The sequence below is a fragment of the Loxodonta africana genome, chromosome 25, assembly GCF_030014295.1.
Source record: "Loxodonta africana isolate mLoxAfr1 chromosome 25, mLoxAfr1.hap2, whole genome shotgun sequence".
NCBI classification, from domain to species: domain Eukaryota; kingdom Metazoa; phylum Chordata; class Mammalia; order Proboscidea; family Elephantidae; genus Loxodonta; species Loxodonta africana.
Window position 1 is genome coordinate 48,761,803 of NC_087366.1, and position 12,073 is coordinate 48,773,875.

Here is a 12,073-nt window from a genome sequence, read left to right on the forward strand (position 1 = left end):
TCATTAACGAGCATGTTCATACTTCAACTGGAACGTTTAAAATAACACCTGCACAATGTGTTTAATGTCTAGTTACTTATTAAGTCTGGGAGGTGGAATTATCCAGGCAAAAATGATTGGGTTCAACCTTTCTTCCTTCTCTTCATGCCTTTCTTTTTTTTTTTTTTTTTAAAGAAAGCAAATTCTTTCTTCTGCTTTCTAAATAATGTGAAAAAGGTTATTTAAGAACCATCAAAACCATGGTCTGTGGGTGGTACCCCAGTGCTAACAGAACAGGTAGAGAGAGGACTGGCAGCTTGACTTTTAATAAAAAGTACATCTACATCTCATATACTTTCATTGTTAATTAGCATTTATTGAAAATTAACCTGTTTTAGCTAGAGCCCTGCTGGTACGGTGGTTAAGAGATTGGCTGCTAACCAAAAGGTTGGCTGTTTGAATCCACTAGCCACTCCTTGGAAATCCTATGGGACAGATCTACTCTGTCTTGTAGGATTGCTATGAGTTAGAATTGACTGGATGGCAATGGGTAGGTAACCTGTTTTAGGTTCTGTTTTTCACTCTTCTTTATTGTTATTTACCAAAAACAAAACAAAACAAAAAAAACCGATGCCATTGAGTGAATGACTCATAGTGACACTATAGGACAGAGTAGAACTGCTCCATAGGGTTTTCAAGGAGTGGCTGGTGGATTTGAACTGCTGACAGTTTGGTTAGCAGCTGTAACTCTTAACCACTACACTACCTGGGTTTCCAAGTTGGATAAATAACTAACTACCCTGGAGCCAGTTCTTTGGTGTACTGCCCTTGAAAAAGCAGGGAAGGAATTGCTCCTTTCTTTGCTACTCTACCTCATGGTCAAATGAAACTCATAAAATGTCTTGGCTCCACTCTTAAAAACCATTTTGTTGAAAACTATTTGTTGACCTGAAAAGACATTCATAATACATTGCTAAGAGAAAACAGGCTATAAAACTGTCTTTTACTATGTATCATTTTTTATTAAAATGCGTTGAAAAAAAAAGTGCTTTAGGATTAAAGTTTTCTTTTTGCTTTTTGATTACTTTTGTAATTAGATAACACATACATAAAGAAATGGAGATGGTTAACTGACCTTTGGTCTAGGTTTATCAAAGTGTCTGAGTCTATTCATGTGTCAGCAGCACACTGAAAATAATGCTGTCCTTATTTAAGTCAGGGAAGTGTAGACGTCACAAAAGATTCACAACATTTTGTGAACCCCAGCAACTTGAAAAATTTGTTAGCCTTCACTTCGAGACCTTCATTTCTAGTTCTTTCTCAGCTTCCAGATTTTCAAGACGTAAAAGGATACAATTGTAGGCATTGAGATAGAAAAAACTGCCCTTCAGGTGTAGAAATGGGTTATGAAATAATCGTATTTTGGCACAGGATTTTAACGGAGATGGCAATTTTGTGAGGAAACAACCAAAATGGAATGACCCAGTTTAGTGACACTAATTTCAATGTGAGATCTACCACGAGTATTTTGTGAAGAGACTCTTCTAAAACCAACGACTTGCCATTCCTGGCCAGATTCCTGCATTGTGCCCTTGGGTTACAAGTGTGACTGTGTGTGTCACAAAGAGAGAGAGAGAGCTAGTGACCGAAACAGAGAGAAAGAGAGAGGAAACGCAGAGGGTGTAGGTTTGACGACAGTGGTGAACCTGGGCAGGCAGTAACCTTGGCTGGGGATAAACAAGCACAGCAGGAATAGTTACGGATGAGAAAAGACTACTTTTGGTTATAAAATAGAGATGAGGAATTCTGTCCTTCTCACACACGGGACTTGGGATGGTAGCACAATCAAGTCTGTCACTGTTTTTGTTCTGCGGGATGACACAAGAGTGCTGTAATTAGACATCTACAAAATTATTACTCTGGAGTACCCAAGAACAGAATTTGGGGGGCGGATGGGGAGCAGGTAGGGGCGGTGAGAAAAAAGGCGCTGTCTTTTGCAGACCGCTGGGAGCCTACAGCCATCTGCCTCTGGGCCCCCTCAGCGAACGTGCCGTACAGGTGGTGTCAACCAGGACGAAGCAGCAGCCCCTCTGCTCGATCCGCACGAGAAGCCTGAAGAACCGGGGTCGCGGCGAGGCGGTGGCGCAGTTCCCAGCCCGCGGCCCCGTCCTGCCCCAACACCCAGCTCGGCTCGGGCGGGTCATCCCGCCTCCATATCCCCAGCCGCCGCCTCGGCCTCCCCCAGTCCTCCCGTATCCCTGCATTCCACGTTGCGGCTGCCGCAGCATCGCTGGCCCAGGCGGTCCCCTCCCCTCCTCTCCAGTGGTGCAATCGCCCGCGCCCCGGGTCAGGCCCCCTCCGGGGCCTCGGCTTGGCGCGGCCGCAGGACACCGCCCGGCTCAGCCCCGCCGGGCTCGGGCTGGGGCCGTCGCGGGGCTCTGACAGGGGCAGGGAGCGGGGAGGAGGCGGGCGTGTGCGCGCGTGTGTCGGGGCGCCGCCATATTGGATCCGGACGCGTCCGCGAGCCTCAGTCTGCGTGCGGCCGCGGCCGGAGGAGCCTCGCGGAGCCGAGGGCGCGAGCGCGAGAGGAGAGGGAAGGCGGGGGAGGGGGCGGGAAAGGAAGGGAGTGGTTGCGAGCCGGGCTGCGGCAGCCTCCGCTTTCCTCAGCAGCGGCAGCACCCCTCCTCCTGCGCCTCGGCCGCCTCCCTCCTCGCGAAGGAAAGATGCCCTTAACCCAGGGGTGTGAAGAAGAGGGCGAAGTAGCTGCCGGAGCCGCCTGCGCCGCCGCTACCGCAGCTCCTGCCAGCCGTGTCCTTTGAATTCCGAGAAGGCACTTCCCCCCCGGCCAGGGGCGTCGGGAGCCGCCGGCGCTGCGGCCGCGGTGCGGGTGAGGGGGAGCCCCGGCTGTCTGCCGGCGCGGCGCGGCGCGGCCCGGCCGACGAGAGACCACCGACATGGAGCGGGCTCGCGCGGCCAAGTAGCCGCCGCTCCCGGAGCCTCGGCGCGAGTGCCGCCCGCAGCCCGCGACTCTAACCTCTGCCGCGCCGCCAGTCAGGGCCCCGGGAGAAGGGGGAGAAAAATGAAGAGTTTTCACTGGAATCCGCTGGAAACGGGAGGAACTGCAAAGCCTTAAAAAGCAGGACCTCGGGGAGGAGAAAGGAAAAGCCTCCTTGGGGCAAGACTTGGCGTGCTCCGGGGGGGCTGCTTCAGGGACCTCGCCCCCTCCCTCGCCCCCTGGAGAAATTGCCGCTGATGCTTTATCCAAGTGGGGGTTGGGAGCATTTGCAGCAGAATTTTGGGGTTTTCCTCCCCCTTATATAGATTTTGTGTTTTTCCTCCCTTTTCTATTTTTCTTCTTCCCGGGAAGTGAATTGCTGATGCGGATCGGACTTTATTCATTAATGATGCAACCGGCCTCATTTCAGGATTATGTTGCATGAGTTGAATTTTGAATGAAGGAGAGGAGTTTTGCCTTTTTTTTTTTTTTCTCAAGAAGTGTTGGCTTTTTGGTCCGTTGTACTTTTAATAATTATTATTTTATTTAAATATACGATTTAATTGTATTCTTGAGAAATGTATAGAATATATATTTTATGGTAACTTTCTCCCCAAATATATGTCTATGTGTGAAACTGAAGACGCTTCAGTTAAGTGAGGCCACTGGTGTGGATGTTTAATTCAACACCAGTACTGCGTGACAGTTGTTTAAATAACAAGTGGTTTATTTGTAAAACCGCACCTTTTCAAATTTAGGGTCAAAGGATAATCGTAAAAATCGTCCTAGTGATTCGAAGGCAGAGCAGCAGCAGCGGCGGAAGCCACCATGTCTGGAGAAGTGCGTCTGAGGCAGCTGGAGCAGTTTATTTTGGATGGGCCGGCTCAGACCAACGGGCAGTGCTTCAGTGTGGAGACCTTGCTGGATATACTCATCTGCCTTTATGATGAATGCAGTAATTCTCCGTTGAGAAGAGAGAAGAACATTCTTGAATACCTAGAATGGGGTAAGTCGGTATTTTTGGAAGAACTCTCTTAATTGGCTCTCGAGCTGGGCGTTGGGATTGAATTATTATGGGGAGTTATCCTGAGTCATGAGTAAGTAGATCCTGAGAGAATAACAGTATAGGCACCAGTTACCCAAGATCTTCTAGTTTGGTAAAAAATGCGTTCCCAGGAGTAGACCGTGCTACTCAGTTGCCTTGATTTAAGGCCTAGCTAATGTGGAATTCAGGATGGAGAGCTTCTGTTTTCAGGTCAGCAGTAAGAGATTTTGAATAGATTCTGTGATTGGCAAAACGGATTATTGCATTAGCTGCCTAATGCATGGCTGTTAACAGACGTTCAGCTGAAAGGTATTTGTTGGTGGGCACATTCCTTCCCAGACTTTGGAAATCACTTCCAAAATGGGAGGAGATACTAAAATACCTGTGTTCATCTTAGGTCAGCAGGAACCTGAAGGTGGTCATAACGGGTTTTATTTCATCTCTGCATTGTTCAAGCAAAGGAAACTACACTGACCGTGGGCTTTAAAAAAAATTGTCGTGTTCGTAAGATAAAATGACATACACAGTTTTAAAATTTTAGGAGAGTAGTTGCTGAAGAAGGTTTGGCCGCAGCACCAGCCTGAGAGTTAGATGTCAATCTAAATTTCATCGAAACCTCAACTCGTTAGATTTTTATCTTCATTCTTCTAAGGGGAGATGTGTTTTGGGAGACGTGCTGTAGTGGGATAGATCAATGCTGAGCTCAGGCGCCCCACGTGACCTCCAAGCCGGAAAGCTTGGCTTGGCTTCTCTGCTGCTGCTGGAACCTGAGCCCAGTGGAACAGGCAGCCGTTCCCTCTTGGAAAAAGTGTACATCCTCCTCCAGACCTGTATTGGAACCTTGGCTTTTGAAGGATATTGGCCAAATAAGCATTGTATACCTTTGGAATACTAATCCTTTTAGTTCGTTGGAAAGGGTTTATACTAAACTATCTTTGTTCCCAAGTCAAGCTTTATTTTCCTGAAGTAAAAGTCAATTGGTGACTTTTTTTGTTGTTGTTGGATTTGAAATTTCTTAAAAATGAGTTTCTCAGCTGAATCACGGATTCAAGAATGTCTACACATAGCAACTTCCACAATTCATAGTTCGCCAGTGTCAGAAAATTTCTAGCAACTTGATGGCATGAGGTTTGAAAAAATATGTACCTGTGTATGAATAGGATGATTTAAAAAAATGGATTACCAGGCTCATACCGGAATGTGAGATATCTTCAACTGTACTTTGAGCGACTTCTCTCAAGAGTGAGATGATTTTGACTTTTGTACTGGTTTTGCAAATATATATATATTTTTATTTCTTAATAGTGAGGTAAAATATTTTATAAAGCATATGTAGCTTTACATCCTATGTTTCATAAATTTATAGTATTTTCTTTTGAAGACTTACAAGCTTTTGGTACTTTTAGAGTTGGAATTTGAGCTCTTGAGTTAGGGTTACATAGTTGACTCTGACTCACAGTGATCCTATAGGACAGAGTAGGACTGCCCCATAGGGTTTCTAAGGAGTGGCTGGTGGATTCGAACTGCTGACCTTTTGGCTAGCAGCCGAGTGCTTAACCACAGCACGCCACCAGGGCTCCAGGATTATGATTGTCGTTTCATATCTATTCTTCCTCACCTGAAAAATGATGGAAGGATTTCTTTGTATGTACCAGTAGTAAATGTAATTTTTAAATTACGATAAAAGAGAAAATTGTATCCTCCATTGCCTTCTAATTATTAGAGTTTACATTGTAGATTTACGCTATGAGATATTTTGCTATGTTACTAAAATATTATATGTATATTTCCCATTAAATATGTTTTCTTGGACTTTATTTCTTTAATCTATGTAAAAACATACTTATATTTAAGGTAAATAAACCAAAAGTCAAATACATATTTGACCAAATACATTGTTTTATTAATACATTTAAACAGTTTCAAACCAGGGACTGAATATAATATAAATTAAGTTTTAGAAGTAACTTTCATATTTTGCCTTTTTAGCTGTCTGATATATGGGACGTAACAAAAACGTACAGTCCCTCAAGTAAACTCCTATTGTGTTTTTCAGTAATAGAGAAGAAGAAAATAGAATTTTTAAGGAATTGTTTTGTACACTTCCGGGCTAGGCAAAAGAAAAAAAAAAAAGCCAAACCTGTTGCTGAGAGTGGTTTCCTACTCATTGCGACCCTATAGGACAGAGTAGAACTTCCTCATAGGGTTTCCAAGGCTGGAATCTTTATGAAAACAGACTGCCACATCTTCATCCCGCGGAGTGGCTAGTGAGTTCCATCTTTCACCCGCAGAGTGGCTAGTGCGTTTGTACTGCCGATCTTTCAGTTATCAGCCAGTGGCTTAACCATTGGGCCACAAGGGCTCCTTGTTGTGGGAGTTGAGTTTTATAATTTAATTTTGCCTTAAATGATCTAATTTTTAATTTGGTTTTTAAAAGACCCAATATATGCAGCAGGAGAGCAGTAGTAGTTAAATACTCTGTATTACGTGCTGTATATTTGTGTTGGTTATTTATATTAATGGAAATGCCATCTGGGTATGCCTTATTTTTATGCTGATGATAGACTACTCTTAAAAATGGAGTCAGCCAAGATTCTAACACTCTGTATTGTTTCTTCTGTCAATTTCATTTTGTTCCTAGTTGTGGTTCATTTCACAATTAATGTTTTGTTCATGACAGTATCATAACAATGAGAAGACTGACAGTTCAAAGTAAGATATTGTTTTTCTTTGATTAGAAAGAAATGGTGCTGATGGCTCTAGAGAGGAAATAAACAGAGCAGGAGAGAGGAAGAGGAGACTAAGCCAATGAGTGTTAGAGCAAGGGGATAAAAGTGCCTTAAGACTACAGATCACTTTTAAATTTAGTAATATATAATATTTTTCAGTTATATCCATAAAATTTGGAAGACTGTCTTCATTTTTGACAAAGATATGATTATGATTTGGATGTTTGTTTATAAAATAATAGTTTTGAAGCCAGTAGTATAACTCTAGAATAAAGTTACAGTATAGAGTCGCTGTGAGTTGGAATGGACTCAAATCGATAGCAACGGGTATGGGTATTTTTTGGTTAGAGTTATATAAGTAAAAATAACTTTTACATTATAAACTAATTTGGTAGTAATGACTAAGTGTATACAGTATTCGCAGAATTGGCTACACTGTATTTCAAAATGGGAAATTGGGATTTTAGGAAAATCTTTATATCTATTTGCTTAAAAAATAGATATAAGACAATATTATTACAAAGGAGATATACAAAGCTATCTGTATATGGACAAATGTTTTTTGATGCTTCCTGAATTTTCTAACATTTCATGTGAATTACAAAATAACAGTAATCTTAGAGTTGATTTGGATTACAGATTCAAAATAGTCTGAATGATTAATAAGCTTGTTAATTGAGCACATGAGCATGTACTATAGTTTAAATACTTTCTTTTTTTAGAGTAATTTTAAAGCTTATTCAATTTTTTTTTTTTTATGTGGGTCAATTTTTAGAATGTTCCGAAGTTTTTCTAGGCTACTACTTTGTGGTTCAGTTCTGCTGGTCCTCAGTATTAACTTTTCCTGAGTGGAATTATTACATACCAAATTACCAAAATGTTAATTTAGTACAGACTGCTTATGAAATTTATTTTTTTAAGTCCTTGTTTAGGATCATCATAAATGTCGTCAGATATATAGGTTGGGCACTTGTTTCCTTTGCACTAGCCACCTAGTGTTATATTCCGTTCTATTCTAAGCATGATAGTAAATACGGTTATTTGAGTTGACACAATGCTGACACAGGGTAGAAGCATGGTCAAGAAGTGGTAGCAATTATTCCATTTCTCTTCCTTTAAAAAGAAATCATATTTATAGCTAGTTGCCAGATGATATTAGCTATTGCAACAACTTGGTGTTTTTAAAAGAATGTACTAGTCTCTGAATAAAAGCAATTAACACCTTAAGAATTTTAGGGATTTGTTTATTTTATATGGGAATAAAGCAGCATACCTTAGAATAGTGATGTAAAATCAGATAGCATAATATGTTGGAAATTTAATGAAACGTCTCATAATTCTAGGGACTTGATTAATACTACACAGTAAGCCCAGGCTATTTTAGGGTAAAAGACTTGAATTTAGTACAAATTAATATTTTATTGTACTACTTTTCTATGACAGTCAAAAAATTTTTCTTCTAAAAGTTTTTCTCTTTTGGTACACTTATTGCCATTCTGTTGTATGTGTAGCTCATTGTTTTTCATCCTGCTGATAGTGGTAAGTTTGAAAATCAATTTATAAGTCCAGCCAGCATTTAAAAAATTAGATAGATTGGATTAGAATAGGCAACATTAAGTGCATCAAATGTAGATAGGAGAAGTATTGTAATGCAGAACTCTGTGTGTGTGTGTGTATTTCTTACTGTTGGGGTCAGAAGTGTCTGAAATACCCTAGTGTAGATGAAGATTAAATATATTGATTTAAACAGCAGAAAGATTGTAGATAGAATTTCTTTTTTCAGAAAGGGCAGATGATTAGGGACAGGCTGAAGAATTTAATGAAGGGAAGTGTAGGTAGAGACAAGATATTGGAAAATAAAAAAGCGAGAGAAGAATATCATGTTCCTGCGTTACTACTTCAGTCTGACCTACAAATGTTTGGGTGTTTTTAATTTAGCAGAATTGTCAGAGGAATTAACTTCACTCTTTGTAATTGTTTGATGGCTCATTTCCTCTTCCTTTGATTGTCTTTTTCCTTTTCTGATTTGGGCTCTTGGATGTTGACTTCCATTGATTGTCAGAGGTGCATAAGCTTGTTAGACATGAGGGATGATCATATGGTCTGCACACAATGGTAGCAGTTTCTTGATTATATCATCTCATTACTCCAGATGAGCTCTAGGGTAGATACAGGTGAGGGGATTCGCTAGTTCCATAGATTTTCTCATCTCTTGCCAGTGAGGGAAACCCTGGTGGTGTAGTGGTTAAAGAGTTCCGCTTCCAACCAAAAGGTTGGCAGTTTGAATCCACCAGGCACTCCTTGGAAACCCTATGGGGGAGTTATACTCTGTCCTATAGGGTCTCTATGAGTCAGAATCTACTTGACAGCAATGGGTTGGTTTTTTTTGGCTGCCAGTGAGAGTGACTTCAAGTTTTAAAACTAAAACCAAGACCAAGCTGTTTTTGCACTGTATCTTGATGAGTCAAGAAGTTCTTTCCTATCGTAATGGTTTTTGTTTTTGAATGACCAACACTATAAATATAGGTCATCCCTGACTTTAGTTTATTCCTTCCACGTGAGTGGCTGTCCTTTGTTGTCACTACATACAAAACTACTTTCTGATCTAGGGGATTTCCTTTTCTTTCGTTGGTGCTAATCAGAATTCCAGGGTTGGTCTTCCCAACCAATTTCTCTACCCCTCCTTTCTATCTGCAGTTGCCACCTGTCTTCCCAGTCATTGTGGAGCCCTGGTGGTGTAGTAGTTAAGAGCTCTGCTGCTAACCAAAAGGTTGGCAGTTCAAATCCACTAGCCGCTGCTTGAAAACCCTATGTGGCAGTTCTTCTCTGTCCTGTAGGGTCACTATGAGTCAGAATCGACTTGATGGCAACAGGTTTGGTTTTTGTTTTTTTCCAGTCAGTAGGTGAGGAATGGCTAGCCGCCTGTTTGTCTAGCACTGCCCTGCCCATTCTAGTGCTTCTTTAACTGCCTCTGTAGGAGCTAACACTTTGGCTTTCATGGCAGCAGGAAGCGTGATGACCTGGCTCCCCACCTTCCAATCCTGATAGTTGCCCCTTAATTCTTCCATATATAAACTGTGTGTCCATTTTGGAGCTCTGGCTTCTTTAGCCTACTCCCAAGTTTCAAAATGTCTGCTAGAAATCTCTGGGATAATGATAGGTGCTGTGTGGAGGGAAAGAAGGTTTACCTGGCTAAATAAGTTTTGGAAACTATTTTAAACAAAATTTAACATTAAAAAAAAAAAACACCTGCAGTTTATCTTAGAGTGTATGAAGCGTATGTGACTACGGACTCATCTTTTTTTCAGAGTGTCTGGAGGATGGGAGCTAGTGTTCCGTGGAACATCTTTTGGGAAATACTTTTTTTTAGTGAGTTTAAGGTTTTACTTGTAACTTCCTGAGTATCAGCTTTAGAAAGGGAAATTTTGAAAGAAACTTTGAAGTGCTGTGTGGTTTGGAGAGAGAATCCAAATCTGAATAAATGAGATTTTACTTAGCAGTTGTGGAATTTTTATTCTGTGTGAGAGTGGTGTGAACTGAAAGTAAACTTTATCATGATGGTGGAGCAAAAGAGTGATGCTGGTGATACAAACACATCTAGGAAAATCACCCTATAAAAGTGAGTGAAATTAGATATAATAATGAAATCAGTGCTGTCAGCTCCTAAAGTCCTTGAAATTACCAAGAAGTCTCTACTTAGGAGCTTTTCTTACTCAGTTAAGGCTGCTCTTCTCTCATGTATACAAAACCAAAACCAAACCCACTGCCTTCAAGTCAGTTCAGACTCGTAGCCCTGATAAATACAGAAATTCTCACTTTATGTTTTTCAGCTTTAGTTACTACAATTTTAACATTTTCAAAACTATTGTCTGTCTGTCTGAAAAGATTTCGTTTTTTACCTTGTGACGTTTAAGAGGAAAAGATCATGGACTCATGCAATTTTAGAACCATTGTAATGTTAAGTATTGTTTTTCCCAAAGTAACAACGTTTTAGACTTTGTGGACTAGTGTGGGAATTTTGTGGACTAGGTTTAGACTTTGTGGACTAGTGTGGGAATTTTGTGGACTAGGTTTAGACTTTGTGGACTAGTGTGGGAATTTTGTGGACTAGGTTTAGACTTTGTGGACTAGTGTGGGAATTTTGTGGACTAGGTGTAGACTTTGTGGACTAGTGTGGGAATTTTGTGGACTAGGTTTAGACTTTGTGGACTAGTGTGGGAATTTTGTGGACTAGGTTTAGACTTTGTGGACTAGTGTGGGAATTTTACTGTTATATATAACATTGTTTTTGTGAAGCTGTGTATTTCAAGTTCCAGTACCTATTTATGTGTACTGTAAAGAACCCAGAAAATATATCCCTTCTATTAAGGAGAAAAGCATGTGTAATCGGTGCTGAAAGAGCACCATGTGAACAGTGAGAATTCTGTGATTATCATAAATTTTATTGTAGATATCAGGCTGAAAACGGATACTTGAAGACAATTCAGCTTGATAGTTTAAAAACAGATGTTAAGTAGACAAATTAGTCTTGCTTTTTTTCCTTTTTCTGATACTGACTTATTTTTCTTTTTGACTCTTCCTCACCAATGCCATTCCTCCCATCCACAGTCTGATGATGCTCAGAAGTACTGTTTATATGGATGAAGACAATATTTTAAAAATAACATGTGAATTAGTTCAGTCATTTGCTAACTTCCAGTTTTCTTTCAAATTGCTTCAACATTAATTAGTTAAAAAAATCTTCTATTCAGTTTGCTCTATTCATAGTGATAAAGCTTAATTAAATTTACTTAGAGTTTCCATGGTGAAGATGTAGAAGTGAAATACCTCAACCTGAAATGCTCCTGTTCTCAACTGATATACTGGTAAATTACAGGAACTGTGGATTCACACTAACTGGGTGATATAGGCAATACGTTACAGAGTAGGAATGCTGCAAAGGGTTTTCTTGGTTGTAATCTTTACGGAAGGCTTTGTTTCACAGTGCAGCTGGGTAGGTTTGAACCGTGAACCTTTAGGTTAGTAGTTGAGTGCAAACCATTTTTGCCACCCAGGAACCTTTTAGTTGTACTAATACAAAGATTTACATAACTTAATTTACCACTAACAAACGTATTCATATCTTACTGATAGAATTTTATCAAATTATATTGGCATTGGAGATGTCTTTCTCAGTGTCACAAAGCAAACTATATCTTACCCCTTCTTTCAGGATAAGATATTTTGCATTGAAATATTTTGTTGTCATTAAGTTATTAACTAAACTACTGTTTTAGTAAATATTAAGCCAGTATCCATTCTTTGTGTCAGCAACTGTAAATATTA

General features: G+C 40.5%; 1 protein-coding gene across 6 annotated transcripts in view; it reads left to right on the forward strand.

The window, feature by feature from the left end:
* The first annotated feature begins 2,602 nt into the window (after positions 1–2,602).
* The window catches only part of CDC42BPA (CDC42 binding protein kinase alpha), a 341,599-nt gene continuing 332,128 nt past the window's right edge, over positions 2,603–12,073 (forward strand). For 3 of the 6 annotated variants that reach the window (XM_010591062.3, XM_010591060.3, XM_003410927.4), the window contains exon 1: positions 2,604–3,980. In XM_010591062.3, the coding sequence (XP_010589364.2) occupies positions 3,803–3,980 (178 nt within the window). In that variant the 5' untranslated portion in view covers positions 2,604–3,802. Of the gene's footprint in view, positions 3,981–12,073 lie in introns of all 6 variants that reach the window. The other 3 variants (XM_023549335.2, XM_003410926.4, XM_064276784.1) reach the window with 2 other exon arrangements.